At 47.4% G+C, this 22,884-nt stretch overlaps 1 protein-coding gene across 2 annotated transcripts in view; it reads left to right on the forward strand.

Annotated features, from left to right (window-relative positions):
* The first annotated feature begins 15,430 nt into the window (after nt 1-15,430).
* Nucleotides 15,431-22,884, forward strand: part of LOC134350872 (nectin-2-like) — a 67,288-nt gene continuing 59,834 nt past the window's right edge. For both annotated transcript variants that reach the window (XM_063056658.1, XM_063056659.1), the window contains exon 1: nt 15,431-15,708. In XM_063056658.1, the coding sequence (XP_062912728.1) occupies nt 15,666-15,708 (43 nt within the window). In that variant the 5' untranslated portion in view covers nt 15,431-15,665. The remainder of the gene's footprint in view (nt 15,709-22,884) is intronic.

Genomic DNA, 22,884 nt, shown 5'->3' on the forward strand with positions numbered 1-22,884 from the left:
AGGTGATCTGTTTTTTTTTTGTGTGTGAATGATGTAATGGTCTTTTGGAGGTCACCTGACGTGATTTTCCGCTGATGTGAGGTCATGTGCTAACATGTGCACCATGGGTATATAAGGGTCGAGCCCAGATGACGCAGTTAGTTTTTAGTTTGTAGTTTTCCAGGTAGAACATGCTGTGTCTCCGTTTCTGTTGCGTGCTTCTTTTTGGAATGCAGTTTCATTTTTAAAACGGATTGTTGCGTTCTATTGCAAGATGCAATATTATTGGACTGGAAATTTTTGGTTTGATGTGCTGATTTACTCAGTTCCAACAGTAGAAGGGAGAGTAAAGACTTTATTGAAGTACAGGATCGAAGGATCGAGAGGAGTTGGCATCGTTTGGCAGCTTAATAAATGATTGACCTTATTGAGCCTTCATTGGAAGAGTAGCGACCTGCATCGAGATAACTCTTGCCAAAAAGAGCCAAGAGTTCATGCAAAGGTTTGCTTTCTCTAAAAGAATTTAAGGTCAGTTGTTTGAAACTGTTTATTTCCAGCATCGTGAATCCTGTGGGCAGAACCAGCAGGAAAGTCATGTCTATGAAGAAATCCTTCTCCAGAGAAGTCTCTCCCAATTGAATGTATAAATCTGTTGGACTTTCGAATTTGCCATTTTAAGAACTGTATCTGACTTTATCGCTTTAAGAACTGTTATCACATTTAACGCTTTAAGAACCAGTGCCGAGTGACGAGTTGTTGAACGGCTGCATATCGGTTAACTTCCGGTTAAAGTTTTCGTTTTTTTTTCCTTATCGTTTATCCGTGCTTAGTAAATGTTTGGTTGTTTTTATATAACCTGCCTCGATTGATATTCATTGTTGCCGGTTATGTAACACAAGGAATACTGCCAGGAGGGAGTTAAGTGGGGAGGGTTGAATGGACAAGAGAGCCTTGTTGGGAGCGATCCCTACGGAAAGCAAAAAGTAGTGTGGGGGGTGCGAAGGAGGGAAAGATATGTTTGGTGGTGGGATCCCCTTGGAGATGGCGCAAGTTGTGGAGAATTATGCATTGGACGCAGAGGCTGGAGGTGTGGTAGATGAGGACAAGAGGAACCCTGTCCCTGGTAGGGTGCAGGAAGGATGGGGTGAGAGCAGACATACGTGGAATGGAAGAGATGCACAGTAGTCCGAATTAGGCCTCACCAAAGTCTTATGCAACTTCAACATAACATCCCATCTCCTACACTCAATACATTGATTTATGAAGGCCAATGTGCTGAAAGCTTTCTTTACGACCCTATCTACCTGTGACACCACTTTCAATGAAACTCACAATGAGAAGGTACACAGGAGGTTCAAGTGAAATTCCTGGAATGAAAATGGTAAGTATGTGGAGAGTTTGAAGGCTCTGGGCCTGTACTTGCTGGAGTCTGTAAAGATGAGGTTGAAATCTCATTGAAACCTATTGTATATTGAACTTTGAAATTACTGAAGGGTCCATCAACTGGATGTGGAGAGGATGACTGATAGCGGTGGAGCCCAGGACCAGAGGGCACAGCCTCAAAATATGGGATATCCTTTTAAAACAGTGTTGAGGAGCTATTTCTTTAGCAAGAGGGTGGTGAATCCATGGAATTCATTGCCACAGATGGCTTGGAAGTCAAGTCACTCATATACTTAAATAGGTTCTTCATTAATCAGTGTGTAAAAGGTTACAGTGAGAAGGCAGAAGGATGGAGTTGAGAAGGACAATAATTCGGCAATGGTGGAGCGGACTTGATGGGCAGAATGGCCTAATTCTTTTCCTATGTCTTATGGTCTGAGGGTAGTAGAGTGCACGTGTGAGGGTAAGTTGGGGGAGGGAGGGTGAAAGAGTCAGTTTCCCTCGATTGAGATGACCCACTGAGTTCCTCCATGGGGATGGTCAGAATCCTTTCAACTGTGTGACCCGCTGAGTTCCAGTATCACAGCATTTGTTTTCACAACATTCTCCCCACCAGGAGAAATCAATTTAATAGAAATTTTACTCACTTTACGACAAAGTAGCGAAATTACTCTATGGAAGCCATCAGCACTTGGTTCTCCCCCATTTTGCACCCCTTCTCTTTTCTAAAAGGTGGGAGTGACATTTTGTCCTCCCCACTCCACATGTACCCAGCATGGATGAAGAGAAGGTGAGGAAACAGAGGGACGAGGGGATTGTGCCGTTGGGGAGGTGAATCTCAGTTCAAACTAAGAATCTAATGCAAAAGTACCCTAATAAAAATAGACTAATTTGAGAAAAATAAACAAAGAATTGAAGAATCAGTTTCAGCTGCTCTCTCCATTTCTATTTTTGTACCAGACTGCACATTCTATACTTCCCTATTCTCACCAGAACACTGACAATCTAGTAATTCCTAAAAATTTCCACCAACCTTCCCTTTCCCATCTCCTCGCCCCCTCCAGTTCCTCACCATCCCCTCCCCTCTCTAAGGGACCCTTGCTCTCCAGCAGACACTGCAGTGTCCACTCCAATATCCTTTCTGATACGTACTGCCATCGAAACAGTGCGATATGAAAAAGCATGAGGTGGGGGGGAGGGATCTTACAGCTCAGGAACAGGCTTTTCAATCCATCATATCAGTGCTGAATATCTTTGTTCAGCTACTTCAACCCCATTTTCCCAGATCAGGACTATATCCTCATACAACAGGAATTCTGCAGATGCTGGAAATTCAAGCAACACACATAAAAGGAGCTGGTGAACGCAGCAGGCCAGGCAGCATCTGTAGGAAGAGGTGCAGTCGACGTTTCAGGCCAAGACCCTTCGTCAGGACTAACTGAAGGAAGAGTGAGTAACGGATTTGAAAGTTGGAGGGGGAGGGGAAGATCCAAAATGATAGGAAAAGACAGGAGGGGGAGGGATGGAGCCAAGAGCTGGACAGGTGATTGGCAAAAGGGATACGAGAAGGTCATGGGACAGGAGGTCCAGGAAGAAAGACGGCGGGGTGGGGGGGACCCAGAGGATGGGCAAGGGGTATATTCAGAGGGACAGAGGAAGAAAAAAGAGAGTGAGAGAAAGAATGTGCGTATAAAAATGAGTAACAGATGGGGTACGAGGGGGAGGTGGGGCATTAGCGGAAGTTAGAGAAGTCGATGTTCATGCCATCAGGTTGGAGGCTACCCAGACGGAATATAAGGTGTTGTTCCTCCAACCTGAGTGTGGCTTCATCTTTACAGTAGAGGAGGCCGTGGATAGACATGTCAGAATGGGAATGGGATGTGGAATTAAAATGTGTGGCCACTGGGAGATCCTGCTTTCTCTGGCGGACAGAGCGCAGGTGTTCAGCAAAGCGGTCTCCCAGTCTGCGTCGGGTCTCGCCAATATATAAAAGGCCACATCGGGAGCATCGGATGCAGTATATCACCCCAGCGGACTCACAGGTGAAGTGATGCCTCACCTGGAAGGACTGTTTGGGGCCCTGAATGGTGGTAAGGGAGGAAGTGTAAGGGCATGTGTAGCACTTGTTCCGCTTACACGGATAAGTGCCAGGAGGGAGATCAGTGGGGAGGGATGGGGGGGACGAATGGACAAGGGAGTCGCGTAGGGAGCGATCCCTGCGGAAAGCAGAGAGAGGCGGGGAGGGAAAAATGTGCTTAGTGGTGGGATCCCGTTGGAGGTGGCGGAAGTTATGGAGAATAATATGTTGGACCCGGAGGCTGGTGGGGTGGTAGGTGAGGACCAGGGGAACCCTATTCCTAGTGGGGTGGCGGGAGGATGGAGTGAGAGCAGACGTACGTGAAATGGGGGAGATGTGTTTAAGAGCAGAGTTGATAGTGGAGGAAGGGAAGCCCCTTTCTTTAAAAAAGGAAGACATCTCCCTCGTCCTAGAATGAAAAGCCTCATCCTGAGAGCAGATGCGGCGGAGACGGAGGAATTGCGAGAAGGGGATGGCGTTTTTGCAAGAGACAGGGTGAGAAGAGGAATAGTCCAGATAGCTGTGAGAGTCAGTAGGCTTATAGTAGACATCAGTGGATAAGCTGTCTCCAGAGACAGAGACAGAAAGATCTAGAAAGGGGAGGGAGGTGTCGGAAATGGACCAGGTAAACTTGAGGGCAGGGTGAAAGTTGGAGGCAAAGTTAATAAAGTCAACGAGCTCTGCATGCGTGCAGGAAGCAGCGCCAATGCAGTCGTCGATGTAGCAAAGGAAAAGTGGGGGACAGATACCAGAATAGGCACGGAACATAGATTGTTCCACAAAGCCAACAAAAAGGCAGGCATAGCTAGGACCCATACGGGTGCCCATAGCTACACCTTTAGTTTGGAGGAAGTGGGAGGAGCCAAAGGAGAAATTATTAAGAGTAAGGACTAATTCCGTTAGACGGAGCAGAGTGGTGGTAGAGGGGAACTGATTAGGTCTGGAATCCAAAAAGAAGCGGAGAGCTTTGAGACCTTCCTGATGGGGGATGGAAGTATATAGGGACTGGACATCCATGGTGAAAATAAAGCGGTGGGGGCCAGGGAACTTAAAATCATCGAAAAGTTTAAGAGCATGAGAAGTGTCACGAACATAGGTAGGAAGGGATTGAACAAGGGGCGATAAAACCGTGTCGAGGTATGCAGAAACGAGTTCGGTGGGGCAGGAGCAAGCTGAGACAATAGGTCGGCCAGGACAGGCAGGTTTGTGGATCTTGGGTAGGAGGTAGAAATGGGAAGTGCAAGGTATGGGAACTATAAGGTTGGTAGCAGTGGATGGGAGATCCCCTGAGCGGATAAAGTCGGTGGTGGTGTGGGAGACAATGGCCTGGTGCTCCTTAGTGGGGTCACGATCGAGGGTTAAATAAGAGGAGGTATCCGCGAGTTGTGGCTGTGCCTCGGCAAGGTAGAGGTCAGTACGCCAGACTACAACAGCACCCCCCTTATCGGCGGGTTTAATAATAAGGTTAGGATTAGTGCGGAGGGAGTGGAGAGTAGAGCATTCTGAAGGAGTGAGGTTGGAATAGGGACAAGGTGCGGTGAAGTTGAGACGGTTGATGTCCCGTTGGTAGTTAGCGATAAAGAAATCCAGAGCAGGCAGAAGACCAGAGCGGGGTGTCCATGAAGAAGAGGTGGGTTGAAGACGGGAGAAGGGGTCATCGGTGGGGGTGGAAGAGTCCTTGCCGAAGAAGTAGGCTCGGAGACGGAGACGCCTCATACATAATGTTTGTTCTGGCATCCAACTAAATGTCTCCTTCATTTAATACAGAGGATTCCAGTTAATTAGGCCATCAGTTAATCCGGGCAGTCTCTTATTTAGGAAAACTCTAAAAGAACAAAAACTAATCGAGAAAATAGTCATGGTTCCTTACGTTTATTTTGGACACTATGCCAATTAATTGGGACATGAGACTGTTGCTGAAGTTTAAACTATAATTGGTCATGTGCACTATTAGACTACATTGTGCTTTGAGAAAATCACTATTATATCACATCTGTTGCATATGTTTTGTGTTTAAAGAGAAGTTATATTTGTCACTGATGTCCCGTATGGAACTGGCCAGTACCCAATTGCAAAAGGAGATGTTGAGATGCAGTGAGGATTGCTTTCCCACCAGTTTCTGGTGAATGATGGTGTTGAACGCCGAACTAAAGTCTATAAAGGACAGTCTGGAATGTGAAACTCCATCTTCCAGGTGGGACAGGACAGAATGGAAGGCAGAGACCGTTGCATCATCAGTTGTTCCACTTGAATGATAAGTGAACTGGAAAGGGTCCAGTGTAGCCAGCAGAAAGGCCTTAATGTGCTCCATGACCAGCCACTCAAAGCATTTCATAATGATTGATGTTAATGTCACCGGACGATGGTCATTTATGCAGGATACTGTCACCTCCTTTACACTGGAATGGTGGTTGCCATCTTGAAAACAGAGGGGACAATGGATTGTTCCAGATAGACATCAATGTATATCTGTCAGCTGGGCTGTGCTGTCTTTCAGAACCTAACCTGGTATATTATCAGGCCCCGCAGCTTGGCATGGGTTGACTCTGTCTGGGGTGTTCCTCTCCTGAGCTTCAGCTTCATGCGGTGTCTGTTCCCCTGGGAGGGAGGGAACTCCTCACCAGCACTTTGTTCTGCACATCACATCCGATGACATTCAGCCTCTCGGGGAATGATGCAGCCGGCCGGTCACTGAGGCACAGGGTAGAATTGCAGTCTGTAATTGTTTGGATTCCCTGCCTCATGTCTCTGGCAACACAGAAGATCTGAGGATCTATTCTGGATCCAACAAATTGATACAATTACAAAAGAAGACAGGGTTGTGGCTATATTTCATTGGGAGTTTAAGGAGACTTGGTATGCCACCCAAGACTCTCAAATTTCTACAGATATATCACAGAGCATTCTAATGGGTTGCATCACTGTCTGCTATGAGCAGCAACTGCACAGGGCTGGAAAAACTCAGCTAATCCATCTTTGGCAGTAGCACTCGCCAGTATCCAGGACAGCTTCAAAAGGTGATGCTTCAAAAAGCCTTTATCAATCATTAAGGATCCCCATCACCCAGTTCATGCGCTCTTCTCATTGCTACCATCAAGCAGGAGGTACAGGAGCTTGAAGACACACACTCAAACGTTTCTCGAACAGCATTTTCCCCACTACCATCAGCCATGTTCATAACCTCACTATGTTCTTTTTCTTGCTTAAACACTTTTTTAAATTAAATATATATTTCTTGCTGCAATTTAGTCTTTTTTTAATTATGCATTGCAATTTTCCATTGCCGCAAAACAACTAATTTCACGACGTATGCCAGTGATATTAAACTTGATTCTGATTCCGAGTGGGAAATTAAGTCAACTATATTCGAATGGCGGAGGTCCCCATCCTCCAGGACTTCTCTCTGCAATCAATGTAATGTGACATACTCCTCTCCACGCCTCACCACCTCCCCACCCCCCACCCCACTCCATCCCCGTCCTCAGGGAAACTAAAAAGAAAAACGCTGATTCGAAGAAGGAGTCTGAGAGTCTGAGTGGGAGTGCCGAGAAAGAGATTTTTGAAATTTTCGTTATTTTTTTTTCTCCAACGGCTTTCTGAGAGGCGGGACTGCGCAGGCGTGTGACGTCGGGCAGTGCAGCGTGGCAGATTTAAAAGGGCAGACATCCTGCTTCGGATTTGATTCGAAGAAGGAGTCTGAGAGTCTGAGTGGGAGTGCCGAGAAAGAGATTTTTGAAATTTTCGTTATTTTTTTTTCTCCAACGGCTTTCTGAGAGGCGGGACTGCGCAGGCGTGTGACGTCGGGCAGTGCAGCGCGGCAGATTTAAAAGGAACAAAGCCTCATAGAGCGGGCAGCGTAGTTTGCGGGCGGCGGAGTGAGCCGGGAGCAGAGTGAAGACTTAAGGGCTTCGGCTCAACGGGCTTAGGCGGAAGCGGGCGAGGCGAGGAAGGTTTGACATTCATTTTCTGTTGCTATTTGAGGAGAGGGGCATTATGACTGTGAGGGCAGTTTGCTGTTCTCGGTGTCGGATGTGGGAGGCCCTGGAGTCTCCAAGCCTCCCGGACGTCTACATCTGCGCCAAGTGCATCGAGATGCAGCTCCTAAGGGACCGCGTTACGGAACTGGAGCTGCAGCTCGATGACCTTCGTCTGGTCAGGGAGAGCGAGGAGGTGATAGAGAGGAGTGGAAGGCAGGTGGTCACGCCGGGGCCACGGGAGGCAGACAAGTGGGTCACGGTTAGGAGGGGGAAGGGGAAAAGGCAGGTGATGAGGAGTACCCCGGCGGCTGTGCCCCTTAACAACAGGTACTCCTGTTTGAGTACTGTTGGGGGGGACAGCTTACCCGGGGGAAGCGACAGTGGCCCTGCCTCCGGCACAGAGTCTGGCCCTGTAGCTCAGAAGGGTAGGGCAAGGAAGAGGAGGGCAGTTGTGATAGGGGACTCGATAGTAAGGGGGTCAGATAGGCGATTCTGTGGACGCAGTCCAGAGACTCGGATGGTAGTTTGCCTCCCTGGTGCCAGGGTCCGGGATATTTCTGATCGTGTCCAAGATATCCTGAAGTGGGAGGGTGAAGAGCCAGAGGTCCTGGTACATATAGGTACCAATGACATAGGTAGGAAAAGGGATGAGGTCCTGAAAGAAGAATATAGGGAGCTAGGAAGGGAGTTGAGAAAAAGGACCGCAAAGGTAGTAATCTCGGGATTACTGCCTGTGCCACGCGACAGTGAGAGTAGGAATGCGATGAGGTGGAGGATAAATGCATGGCTGAGGGATTGGAGCAGGGGGCAGGGATTCAAGTTTTTGGATCATTGGGACCTCTTTTGGCGTAGGTGTGACCTGTACAAAAAGGACGGGTTACACTTAAATCCTAGGGGGACCAATATCCTGGCAGGGAGATTAGCGGGGGCTACTGAGGTGACTTTAAACTAGAATGGTTGGGGGGTGAGAATCAAATTAAAGCGGCTAGGTGTGAGGAGGTTAGTTCACAACAGAGGGATGGGAACCAGTGCAGAGAGACAGAGGGGTGTAAAGTGAGCGTAGAAGCAAAAAGTACAAAGGGGAAAAGTAAAAGTGGCAGGCCGACAAATCCAGGGCAAGCATTAAAAAGGGCTAAGAGAGTTGTAAAAGAGTGCCTGAAGGCTTTATGTGTCAATGCAAGGAGCATTCGTAATAAGGTGGATGAATTGAAAGTGCAGATTGTTATTAATGATTATGATATAGTTGGGATCACAGAGACATGGCTCCAGGGTGACCAGGGATGGGAGCTCAACGTTCAGGGATATTCAATATTCAGGAGGGATAGACATGAAGGAAGGGGAGGTGGGGTGGCGTTGCTGGTTAAAAAAGAGATTAACGCAATAGAAAGGAAGGACATAAGCCGGGAAGATGTGGAATCGATATGGGTAGAGCTGCGTAACACTAAGGGGCAGAAGACGCTGGTGGGAGTTGTGTACAGGCCACCTAACAGTAGTAGTGAGGTCGGAGATGGTATTAAACAGGAAATTAGAAATGTGTGCAATAAAGGAACAGCAGTTATAATGGGTGACTTCAATCTACATGTAGACTGGGTGAACCAAATTGGTAAAGGTGCTGAGGAAGAGGATTTCTTGGAATGTATGCGGGATGGTTTTTTGAACCAACATGTCGAGGAACCGACTAGAGAGCAGGCTATTCTGGACTGGGTTTTGAGCAATGAGGAAGGGTTAATTAGCGATCTTGTCGTGAGAGGCCCCTTGGGTAAGAGTGACCATAATATGGTGGAATTCTTCATTAACATGGAGAGTGACGTAGTTAATTCAGAAACAAAGGTTCTGAACTTAAAGAGGGGTAACTTTGAAGGTATGAGACGTGAATTAGCTAAGATAGACTGGCAAATGACACTTCAAGGATTGACGGTGGATATGCAATGGCAGGCATTTAAAGGTTGCATGGATGAACTACAACAATTGTTCATCCCAGTTTGGCAAAAGAATAAATCAAGGAAGGTAGTGCACCCGTGGCTGACAAGAGAAATTAGGGATAGTATCAATTCCAAAGAAGTAGCATACAAATTAGCCAGAGAAAGTGGCTCACCTGAGGACTGGGAGAAATTCAGAGTTCAGCAGAGGAGGACAAAGGGCTTAATTAGGAAGGGGAAAAAAGATTATGAGAGAAAACTGGCAGAGAACATAAAAACGGACTGTAAAAGCTTTTATAGATATGTAAAAAGGAAAAGACTGATAAAGACAAATGTAGGTCCCCTGCAAACAGAAACAGGTGAATTGATTATGGGGAGCAAGGACATGGCAGACCAATTGAATAATTACTTTGGTTCTGTCTTCACTAAGGAGGACATAAATAATCTTCCAGAAATAGTAAGGGACAGAGGGTCCAGTGAGATGGAGGAACTGAGCGAAATACATGTTAGTAGGGAAGTGGTGTTAGGTAAATTGAAGGGATTGAAGGCAGATAAATCCCCAGGGCCAGATGGTCTGCATCCCAGAGTGCTTAAGGAAGTGGCCCAAGAAATAGTGGATGCATTAGTGATAATTTTTCAAAACTCGTTAGATTCTGGACTAGTTCCTGAGGATTGGAGGGTGGCTAATGTAACCCCACTTTTTAAAAAAGGAGGGAGAGAGAAACCGGGGAATTATAGGCCGGTTAGCCTAACGTCGGTGGTGGGGAAACTGCTGGAGTCAGTTATCAAGGATGTGATAACAGCACATTTGGAAAGCGGTGAAATGATCGGACAAAGTCAGCATGGATTTGTGAAAGGAAAATCATGTCTGACGAATCTCATAGAATTTTTTGAGGATGTAACTAGTAGAGTGGATAGGGGAGAACCAGTGGATGTGGTATATTTGGATTTTCAAAAGGCTTTTGACAAGGTCCCACACAGGAGATTAGTGTGCAAACTTAAAGCACATGGTATTGGGGGTAAGGTATTGGTGTGGGTGGAGAATTGGTTAGCAGACAGGAAGCAAAGAGTGGGAATAAACGGGACCTTTTCAGAATGGCAGGCGGTGACTAGTGGGGTACCGCAAGGCTCAGTGCTGGGACCCCAGTTGTTTACAATATATATTAATGACTTGGATGAGGGAATTAAATGCAGCATCTCCAAGTTTGCGGATGACACGAAGCTGGGTGGCAGTGTTAGCAGTGAGGAGGATGCTAAGAGGATGCAGGGTGACTTGGATAGGTTGGGTGAGTGGGCAAACTCATGGCAGATGCAATTTAATGTGGATAAATGTGAAGTTATCCACTTTGGTGGCAAAAATAGGAAAACAGATTATTATCTGAATGGTGGCCGATTAGGAAAAGGGGAGGTGCAACGAGACCTGGGTGTCATTATACACCAGTCATTGAAAGTGGGCATGCAGGTACAGCAGGCGGTGAAAAAGGCGAACGGTATGCTGGCATTTATAGCGAGAGGATTCGAGTACAGGAGCAGGGAGGTACTACTGCAGTTGTACAAGGCCTTGGTGAGACCACACCTGGAGTATTGTGTGCAGTTTTGGTCCCCTAATCTGAGGAAAGACATCCTTGCCATAGAGGGAGTACAAAGAAGGTTCACCAGATTGATTCCTGGGATGGCAGGTCTTTCATATGAAGAAAGACTGGATGAACTGGGCTTGTACTCGTTGGAATTTAGAAGATTGAGGGGGGATCTGATTGAAACGTATAAGATCCTAAAGGGATTGGACAGGCTAGATGCGGGAAGATTGTTCCCGATGTTGGGGAGGTCTAGAACGAGGGGTCACAGTTTGAGGATAGAGGGGAAGCCTTTTAGGACCGAGGTTAGGAAAAACTTCTTCACACAGAGAGTGGTGAATCTGTGGAATTCTCTGCCACAGCAAACTGTTGAGGCCAGTTCATTAGCTATGTTTAAAAGGAAGTTAGATATGGCCCTTGTGGCTACAGGGGTCACGGGGTATGGAGGGAAGGCTGGGTTCTGAGTTGGATGATCAGCCATGATCATAATAAATGGCGGTGCAGGCTCGAAGGGCCGAATGGCCTACTCCTGCACCTATTTTCTATGTTTCTATGTTTCTATCTAATTACAAAAGCTTTTGGACTTCCCCAGGGGAACGGCTTTCAGTTTGATGCTGCGTGATCCGCCACCAATTCCGAACACGCTGAGAAGACAAAAATACCAAGCGACTTGTAAACTGAAGCAACACACAAACAAAATGCTGTTGAACGCAGCAGGCCAGGCAGCATCTATAGGAAGTGGACGTCCCGGCCCGAAACGTCGACACTGTACCTCTTCCAATAGATGCTGCCTGGCCTGCTGCGTTCACCAGCATTTTTTGCGTGTGTTGCTTGAATTTCCAGCATCTGCAGATTTCCTCGTGTCTGCGACTTGTAAACTGATTCTCCTACGTGGGTAATCTAACACGGCGGGAGCTGGCAAGTGCACACACTTCACATTGAAATGACTTTTACTTGGAGTGGAGGGGAGGAGGAGTGAGCGATTGAAGGGAAGGGAAAAATCCTCAATCTTTTCCTGTTTAATGCCGTTTTCTCTGAGTCATGACGGGGTTTGGAAGTTGGAACATAATAGCGGACATTTTCTCCTTCACCCTTCAATCCCACATCAAAATTTTTAAAAAATAAAAAAATAAAGGAGAAAAACACACCGGCCAGTAAGAAGTGAACGGCGAGCAGTTCCACCCAGGACATTTCGCTCTTTAACTTCGTGGGTCTCGGCCCTGGATCTGAACAGGCAAGGCGGGTACCTTCAGCACCGTGATCTCAATAGGTTCTGCCTCGAACTGGGTGGGGGGCAAGCTGGTTAATGCTGATCCTGATAGATCTTCGACCGAGAGCGTTTGGACCGGCCACCGATTCCAGTGGACAATGACCGAACTCCAAGCGCTGATACTGCAATGCAAGAAAAAAAACCTGCCTCCAGTATCGGTTCATTCACGCCCCGCCTTCCGATAAGCGAGTCACCCTCAGGGTAAACTCACCTCCCACCCCGACACACTGACACCACAGATCTCATTTCTATTCTCTCTTACGCACACACAGGTTTTACTCCCACTTTAGTATCGTTCCCTATCTGATCCGTCTCGCTGCCCCGCCCATCCCCATTCGTCACTCTCCCAATTCCCTCCCCCTCTGTCCCCTCCCACTTGCTCCTGCCCTCTCCCCCTTCTCCCACCTGCTCTCTCCCCTCTCTCCTCGGTTCCTCTCCTCTCGTCCCCTCCTCCCCTTCCTCCTAGTCCTATCCCCCCTATCCAGCTCTCAGCACCTTCCAATATCCCTCTCTCCATGACTGTCCTCCCCATCTTTCCTCCATCGCCTCCTTCTTGGTCTCCTCCAGTCTCTTCCTCCCTAGCAGTGGCTTCTGCTGCCACTACCTCCTATTCAACCACCCACGCCCCCACTCTTCTCACAGGGAAACACACACACAACCACAAAATGTCACAGGGGCCCATCCAAAGCGAGACCCCCCAGGAGAGGATGGTCCCTCCACATCAATGAAAATCACCATCCAGCACTAATCAAAGAATCACTGGGGTCCATCCGGGGCACAGTCGCCACCCCCCTCCCCCGTGCACGTTTTTGCCAAACAGGACCACTCGACAGTGACAACGTTGAACTTCCCCTCTGGGCGATCAGAAAGTGGAACTAATACAAACTTTCAAAGGTTTCACCAGAGGAGGCAGGTGGCAAAACGTTCACAGAGATGGGGTGTGGTGTAGGCGCCTGAGGGTGTCACAGAGATGGAAACAGTTTTAGGGACTTGGAGGGGTGGGGTCACAAATATTTAGGAGTGTAGGAGCCTAGGGGTTGTCACCAAGATGGGGAGAGGATTAGGGGACCAGAAAGGGTGGTGGATTTGGGGTGGGATGTGGGGCTCAATGCTGGGTCACAGAGATGGGAGGGTTGAAAGAACTGGATGGGATACACAGAGACACGGAGAGGTGTGGGGCCGGGGGAGGGGTGCCATAGCAATTGGGAGGGTAGATGGATTTTACAAAGATGGAGAACCATGTCACCGAGACAGGTTGGGATTTAGGGTGTGGAGAGGATCACAGACAGGGGGGTGTGTAGGGGCTGGAAGGGGGGAATCACAGAGACAGGAAGAGGTATAGGGGTTTGGGTAGGGATTTAGAGGACAGACTGTGTTCACAGTGATGGGGAGAGGAGTGGGGTCAGAGGGAGGAGGCAGCTCATTGGGTCAGGGAAGCGTGTAGGGGCCAGAGGAGGCCACAGTGAAGGGAAGTACTGTAGGGGCCTAAGGGTGTTCACAGAGACAGTGAGGACAGGGCGTCACAGAGGTGCGGAGGAGGAGTTTAAGGTCCTGAGGGATGTCACAGAGTCGTGAGGGCTGTAAAGGTTACAGTGACGGGGAGAGATTTGTGTGCCAGAGGAGGTCATGGAGACGGGGAGTGGTGTCATGGTTTTGGGGGGAGCGCACAGAGATGGTGAGGGGTGCGGCAACTGCTGGGGTTCATAGAGATGAGGAGGGTTATAAAGGCTGGTAGGACTTGGTAGGACTTACAGAGACAGGGAGAGCTGTGGGGACTGGAGGTTACAGGCACATGGGAGAAGTGTGGGTGGTCTCCTGGATGGGAGAGATGCGGAGGCTGGCGGCTGGTTGTTCATAGAGAATGCGAGTGGTGTCAAGGGCAGAAGAGGTTACAGAGATTGGATAGGTGTAATGACCGGTGGAGGTTCACACAGACCATGAGATTTCTGGCAACAGAGGCGGTTGCGTCATAGAGATGGGAAGGGATGTAGGGATCACAGTGATTGTGAGTTGTGGGGCTGAAGGAAGTCACAAACACACGGAGCAGTCTGGAACACCAGCAGGCCGGGCAATCATACAAATAGGGAGGTGTACAGGGGCCAGAGGGAGTCATAGATGGGGGGTTGCAGCCAGAGGGGGTCATAGAGACAAGGGTGTAGGGGGTCAGAAGGGTCACAAAGACGGGAAGGAGTGTAGGAGTTTGAAAGATCACAGACAGGGAGGTGTGTAGGGGTTAGAAGGGTCACAGTGATGAGGAGGCTGAAGGGGTTGGAAGGGTCTTAGAGACGGGGAAGGATGAAGGAGTTAGGAGGGGTGGTTGAAGAGCCACACTCTGCCTCAGACTCTGTTTCCACACTTATTGGTTCTCAGGTGACAGAGATGCTCCCCATTTGGGGCCTGGAGCTTGATCCAATGTCCTGCCCATCCTTCCTTCCCCCACCTTCAGGGTCAGGATCCAGATCCTGTGCTCTGCTCACCTGCTGATCCTCGATCCATCAGGGAACCCCACAGTACACAGGGAGCCACATGGGAATGGACAACCCCATTCTCAAGGGACCGGTCACCTTGATCGGATGAAGTTGCCCATCCCACCTTCCAACTAGACTTGGTTTCAGATCGGCCTCGGCGGGGTGGTAATCAGAGGCACACTGCCTCCTTCCTGGAGAACAGCTACCCTCTGGTGCTCTCGATGGGGAGGGGAGTTTTGGAGTTCAGTGTCAGCGTTGATGATAGATTCCCAAATTGAGAGAGGAAACTGTGGGTAATGAAGCTCAGGGCTTTCTGTAATATGCCTCCAGCTCCTACTCGATCTGTGCCCACCCCCCCCCCCAACAGCCCTGTATCCCGTCCAGTCTCTGTGACACCATCTGGCCCCTACACCCCTCCCTATCTCTGTGACCCCTCTGCAGCCCCTACACCTCTCCCAGTGAATCCCCTCCAACCTATACACCCCTCTCCATCTCTGACCCCCCCTCCACCTCTCCCGAACTGTGAATCTCCCCAGTTTATATACCCCTCTCCATCTCTGGACCCCCCCGCCCCTTCAGCCCCTACACCCCTTCCCGTATCTGTGACCACCCTCCGGCCCTACTCCCTTCCCTGGCTGGAGGAAGAAGCGGGGAGATTAGAGGGAGAGAAGTGTGTGTGTGTGAAAGAGGGAATGGAAGTAAATTCCGTGGGTTGAGTGTGTTGGAAAGATAGGTAAGTTTATAGGGAGCGAGTCTCGCCCTTCTGGAGGCGGGGCTTTGACGAAGCGATACTGGAACAGGTTTTGTTTCCCTGCATTGCAGAATCTGCGGTCGAGGCTGGGTCATTTTCCACTGGAACCGGCGGCGAGTTCAGGCGCTCTAGGTCGACAATCTACCCGGATCAGGATTAACCAGATAACCCCCTACCCACCAAGAGACAAAACCATTGAGATCCGGGAGCTGAAGGTATCCGCGTTGCTTCTTCGGATACAGGGCCGAAACCTACGCAAAGAGCGAAATGCCCTCTATGGAACTGATCGCCTTTTTCTCCTTCCTGGCTGGTGAGATTAAAAAAAAGGTAGTGGGATTGGGGGAGCGGGTTGGGGAGAACATGTGCGCCCTTTGTGTTCCAACTTCGAGCCCCGCCGTGCCTTGGAGAAAATGGCATTAAACATGGCTTCTACCTGTGTTTGCTCTGGGAGCAGAGGCGGTTGCCTCCCGCCATTGCTAGGCGTGATCCAGGTAGCTGACATGTTTTGATTCGGAGTCTATGTCTGCGGAGGTAAAGATCGAGAATTTTTCCCCTTCCCCTCAATCGCTTACTCTTCCCCTTTCCCCCTCAGTAAAAGTAGTCGTCCTTTCAGTGTGAAGTCGTGCACTTGCCAGCTCCAGCGGGTCACTGCTTTTTCAGTGTTACATTACCCAGTGTAGGCAGATCAGTTTACAAGTCGCCCGGTACTTTTGTTCTCTCTGTCTTTGGTAGGAATGTGTGGTGGATTACACCGCATAAAACCGAAACTCGTATCCTTGGAACATGCAGCACGGGGAAGTCGCGAATCTTTTTAATTCAGCGTTTCTTTTTTTAAGTTTCCCGAAGGATGGCGGGGGGGGGGGGGTGGTTGAGGAGAAGGGCCGTGGAGAGGGGTATGTGACATTACATTGGTTGGGGAAGGAAATCCTTGGGGATCGGCAGTCGTGATTTGAAATGCCTCTAAAGTGAACCAGTGGTTCGATGCTACATTTATAAATGGCGTTTGAGCAGTGCCGGGGAAGTAGAATTAAAGAAAGAATCACACATCAAAGTTGCTTGTGAACGCAGCAGGCCAGGCAGCATCTCTAGGAAGAGGTACAGTTAAGGGTCAATCCTGACCCTTCGTCAGGATTATTGGGAACTGAATCGACACGAACAGGAGTCACAGAAACAGAATTAAGTCATTCTGTCCATTCAGACCTCCGCCTTTCGATCATGACTGAATGACTTTCCCACTCGGAATCAGAATCAGGTTTAATATCACTGGCATATGTCGTGAAATTAGTTGTTTTGCGGCAGCGATATAGTGCTGTAGAAATATATATTTAAATTTAATAAGCACTGCAAATAGAGTTTCAAAAAAGAAAATACATAGTGAGCTAATGCACATGGTTAATGGCGGTGGGGAAGGTGCTGCTCCTGAAATGTTGAGCGTGTGTCTTTAAGCTCCTGCAGCTCCTTGATGGTTGCAATGAGAAAGAGGGCAAGTTCTGGGTGATGGGGATCCTTAATGATGGATGACTGCCTTTTGAAGCTTCACCTTTTCAAGCTGTCCCGGATACTGAGGAGTGCTTCTGCCCATTATGTAGCTGGCTGAGTCTTTTTTCCAGTGATGTGCAGTTGCTGCTCCATACCAATTAGAATGCTCTGTAGAAATTTCCCTCAGAGATCTTCACACTCAGGAAATCGAAACTGCTCAGCCTTTCCACTTCTGATCCCTCGATTAGGACTGGTGTGTGTTCCCTGGCCTGAAGTCCACAAATAATTCCTTGGTTTCCTGATACTGATCGCAAGGTGGTTGTTGTGACACCACTCAATCAGCTGATTTATCTGAATCCTGTACACCACCTCATCACTTTCTGAAAGTTTGCCAATAATAGGTGAGTCATCACTAAAATTAAAGCTGGCCTTCGAGATGTGCCTGTGGGTGTAGAGTAGTGCAGTAAGCATGCGTCCTTGAAGTGCACCGATGTTGATTATCAGTGAGAAGGAGAGGTTATTTCCCATCTGCACTGACTGTGCTCTCCCAATGATGAAGTCCAGGATCCAGTTGCAAAGGGAGGAACAGAGGCCCAGATTTTGGAGCTGGTTGACTCGAACTGAACGTGTGATCATGTTGTAATCAATAAACAGCAGCCTTGTGTAGGTATTACTCAACTCCATTTTCCTGAATTCTCCAATTAATTTGTCTTGCCCTTAAAATTTAACCCTCTGCCTACCAAATGACGTGAATCTGTGGCAATGAATTCCATGGATTCATCATCCTCTGACTGTTTGCTAGCCTGCAAGCAGTCTCCGGCTGTTCCATCCATCCAGGCCACCTATTATCTCATAAATCTCTATCAAGCCTTCTCTCATTCTTCTTCACTCCAAAGAGAAAAGCTTTCGCTAGCTCAGCCTTTCCTTATAAGGTAGAATCTGTTTCTCTGTGCAGTGGGAGTATAGAAAACACGAGGGAAAAGTTAATGGATCAAAGTGGAAAAGTTAAGGGATCAAAGTGGAAAGTTTTTTTCCCACACAGAGAGTGGTTGATAAGCCAGGGGGAGGTGGACATAATTACAGTGGGTTTCAGGTTGTGGGATACATCAGGACCAGTACTATTTGGCCGAATCAAGCAGCTGTCCCAATTATCCAAAGTTTCATGGAAAAGTTAAAAACGTATAAAAAAGGCTAACTACTATTTATCTAAGTAACAACTTGTATATTTAAATGAAATACAGACTAAATTATAACACTACCAATAGTGCCATCAAACTGTGCATTAGTTTCTGGTAGTTATCTATGGGAAATTTCATCCATCGTATGCTGCCATGTGTTTTTTTTTGATTGACTGTAAATGAACAAAGTCAACACAGACACCCAGTGTAGGTAATGGACTTCTTCTACAATGCTTTCGTGATTGCATCCTCCAAAGCTTCATCTTAATTGTAACATTCAAGTTGATCGTCAATATCTTCAAATTCTTCATAGGTCCTAACTTTTTGAGGTAGTAAAATCATTTCAGTTTCACTCCTGGCTGCTTCTGGCATCTCCAAGCTTGAATGCTTGAAACCACAGTGAGCAAAACAGTTCTGAATTGCCTTCATGTTTATTTATCACCAATTATCACTGGACAAATATCACTTCCCTTTACACAGAAACACATGCAACTGACGCCGTTTAAAAATGCTTTGCTCTAAGCATGATGCAGTGTCTTAATGGCCACAAAAGTGAACATGACTGATGCTAGTTAGAAACTTCACCGACATTCTCCTGTCCCAATCAATTGACATTGTGTTCCAAATAAACAGAAGGAATCATGTCTTTTCTCAACTAGTTTTTGTTCTTTTAGAGTTGTCCTAAGTAAGAGGCTGCCCTGATTAACCAATGGCTCAATGAACTGGAATCCTCTGTATTACATTTAGGTGACAATTAGTTAGATGCTAAAACAGATATCATATAGGAGGATATAGTCCTAAAGTGGGAAAATGGGATTCTTGTAGGCAGACAAGGATGGTCAACAATGTCATGATGGACTGAAGCACCAGTTTCTGTGCAGTAAGATCTATCCTCTCTCCCCATGCCCTTTTACATCCCACTGGTTCAATGGCAGTAAATTTCTAAAAGCACATTGAAACCGATACTGCAACTGTCTGCTGGAGAGCAAGTGTGGGACCCTTGGAGAGGGGAGGGCTAGAAAGCAGAGGGATGAGGAGAGGGGATGGTGAGGAGTTAGTGGGTGTGAAGAGATGGGAGGGTGAGGAACCAGATGGTTGAGGAGATGGGAAAAGGAAAGTTGGTAGAATTTTTCAAGAATTACCGAAGGGTCTGTGCTCTGGTGACAATAGGGAAGTGCACTTCATGGAGAGAGCAGCTGAAACAGATTATTTAACTTGTTCTTTGTTTTTCTTAAATCAGTCAATTTTTATTAGAGTACTTTTTAATTAGATTCTTAGTTTGAACTGAGCTTCACCTCCCCTGTGGCACAGACTGCTAATCCTTTGCTTCCTCACCCTCTTGTCATCCATGCAGGGCACATGTGGAGCGGAGAGGACTAAATGTCACTCCTATTCTTTAGAAAAGGGAAGGGGTGGAAAACGGGGAAATACCAAGTGCTGAAGGCTTCCATAGAATAATTTTGCAGTATGCTTCTCCAACATGTGTTGTAAACTAAGTAGATTTTCTATTAAATTGGATTTTCCAGGTGGGAAAATGTTTCCAAAACAAATACCGTGATAGCGAAACTCAGTGGGTCACCTCAACTGAAGGGAACCTGACACACCATACCGCCAACCCCGCTTCCCTCTCCAAATAGTCTCTACCACCCTTGGACTATAGGACATAGGAGCAGAATTAGGCCATTCTCCCCATCGTCTGCTCCACCATTGCCAAATTGTTATCCTTCTGTCTCTTCCCTGTAACCTTTTACAAATTACTGATCTAAGAACCTATCTCACCCGCCACTTTAAATATATCCAATGATTTGGCTTCCAAGCCATCTGTGGCAATGAATTCCACAGATTCACAACCCTCTGGCTAAAGCAATCTCTCCTCAACACTGTTTTCAATGGACATCCCTTATTTTGAGAATGTGCGCTTGGGTCCTGGGCCCCACTGCTATAGGAAACCTCCTCTCCACATCCAGTCTATCCTGAACTGTCAGTATTTCCAAGTTCAGTACTGAATAGGTTTCAGCAAGATTCCATCCCCTCCCCACCCCCAATGTTTATAACCTTCAGTGTGTACAGGCCCAGTGCCATCAAATGCTCCACCTACTTTAACATTTTTATTTCTGGAATCTCTCATGAACCTCCTCTGTACCTTCTCTAATGTCGCAACCTCTTTCTTAGAGAATGTTCCTTAAACTGCTCACAATACTCCAAGTGTGGTCTGACCAATGCGTTATAAAGCCTCAACATTACATCCTTGTATTCTAATCTTCTCTCAATGAATGCTAACATTGTGTTTGTTTTCCTTTCTACCAACTCAATCCCAAGTTAAACCTTAGGGAATTCTGCTGTCTGCCTCAGTAAAGCAGCCAGCACAATTATAGTCCCCACGCATACTCAACATTCTCCTATCTTCCCTCTCCCATTGGGTGGAAAATATAAACCAGGCTCAAGGATAGCATCTATCCTAAAGTTGTACATTAACTGAGTGGTCCCTTAGTGTGAGAAGATGGAGAGTTGGCCTCATAATATATCTCATTATGATCTTGCACTTTATCATCAACCTACATTGCACATTTTTGGTAGCCTGTGATTGTTTTACCTTATTCTAGCTCAATGCAATGTGTGATGACTTGATCGGTGTGAACAGTACACATGGCAATTTATTCACTGTAATGCAAATGTGTAACAAGCGGCAGATTGAGACCCTGCAAATGTTAGAATAATTTGGTATGTTTGTTATAACAGAAGAATTTAAAAAGGGTAATAGGTTTGGAAAGAGTCTGCATGGACCTGAGGGGGAGAGCATTGGGTTTGACCGACGTATAGGAGCTGACTGAGGACATGTTGGTAGACTGGATGGGCCATTAGATGATGTGATGTACAGATTGGAATATTGTGTTCAGTTTTGACCCTGCTGAAGAACTAGAATATAAAAGCAAGGATGAAATGATGAGATGCTGACAATTTATAAAGCATTGGTGAGACCTCACCTGGAGCATTGTGAGCAGTGTTTGGCCCCTCATTCAAGAAAGCATGTACTGGCCTTGGAGAGGCTTCAAAGGAGGTTCACAAAAATCATTCCGGAACTGAAAGTCTTATCATATGGGAGTGTTTGATGGTTCATGGCCTGTGCTCACTGGAATGCAGAAAAGTGAGGGGGATCTCATTGAAACCTATCAAGCTGAAAGGTCTCGACAGAGTGGATGTTGCAAGGATGTTTCCTATGGTGGGGTAATGTATGTCCAGAAGTCACAGCCTCAGAATGGAGGGATATCCAGTTACAACAATGATGAGGAGGAATTTCTTTAGCCAAAGAATGGTTAATCTGTGGAACTCACAGCCACAGGTGGCTGTGGAGGTCAAGTCATTGGGTATATTTAAGTCAGAGGTTGATAAATTCTTAATTAGTCAGAGCATGAAGGGATATAGGGAGCAAGCAGGAGACTGGGGCTGTGAGGGAAATGGAACAGCCAACATGAAATGGCAGAGCCGACTCGATGGGCCAAATGGCCTAATTCTGCTCATATATCTTATGGCCTTATGCCGTTAAACTGGAATGAGTGCAGAGGAGATTACAGGGATGTTGCTGGGACTTGGGGGACTGAGTTACAGAGAGAGGCTGGGACTCCATTCACTGTAGTGTAGGACACTGATGGAGAAGTGACCTCAAACAGGTGCATAAAATCGTGAGGTGCATAGATAGGGCATATGCACCTAAGTCTTTTACCCAAGTTTGGGGAATCAAGAACTACAGGGCGCAGGTTTAAGTTTTGAGAGTAGAGAGATTTTATAGGAACTCGAAAGGCAAATTCTTCACCCTGAGTGTGGTCCATGTATAGAACGAGCTGCCGGTGGAAGTTGTAGAGGCGGGTGCATTAACAACATGGGAAAGACACTTGGACAGGTACATGGATAAGAAAGGTTCAGTGGGGTGTGAGTCAAATGTGGGCAAATGGGACCATCTTTGATGGCATGAACCAAATGGGCTGAATGGCCTGTGCCCATGCTGTAGGACATTAAGTGTGGGCAGGACGGTTTCTGCAAGGTTGCTGCCAACGAGGTGGGAGTGAGTGGACTGTTGTGAAGGGGTTTTTGGCCAGGTATGAGAGGTCCGGGGTGTCCACTGAGTGTAAGTCATTGAGTCCCACATCACAGGCTAGAACATCCAAGCCAACCACACCACTGCATGGTACTGTAGTGTAATGGTTAGCATGACGGTTTATAGTGCCAGTGACCTGGGTTCAATTCCTTAAACTGTCTGTAAGGAGTTTGTATGTTCACCCATGACTATGTGGTTTTCCTCTGAGTGCCCCCATATCCCAAAGCGATGTATTAATCAGTAAGTTGTGGGCATGCTATATTGGCACCAGAAGCATGGCCTCACGCATGGGCTGCCCCCAACTCATCTGCGGACTGTCTTGGTCATTGACGCAGATAACACATTTCTCTGTATGTTTGGATATTTCAATGACAAATAAATTTAATATTTGAGATCTTTACATGGATCCCGTTCCCAGCACTCACTCTCGTCCCCGACCCCGCTTCTGTTATTCCAGTGCCCATCCATAGACTGTTTCATTGTGGCGAGGGTCTTTTCCATACCTCCTTTGGTAGTGTCACCTTGTGGGGAAACGTTCCTCCCTAGATCCTCCATCACAGTAAATCTGTGCCCTCTTTTAAGCCTGATTTATACTTCTGCGTTAACGTGACGCTGTAAGTACTGCGTCGCTGCAAACCCTACGCAAAGCTGACGCGGATCCCTACGCTAGAGCCTGCGTTGCTGCGACGTGCACCTCTCCCAAAATGTAACCGCACGTCACGGCAACGCAGACTGC

The sequence above is a fragment of the Mobula hypostoma genome, chromosome 8 (genome assembly GCF_963921235.1).
Source record: "Mobula hypostoma chromosome 8, sMobHyp1.1, whole genome shotgun sequence".
NCBI lineage: Eukaryota > Metazoa > Chordata > Chondrichthyes > Myliobatiformes > Myliobatidae > Mobula > Mobula hypostoma.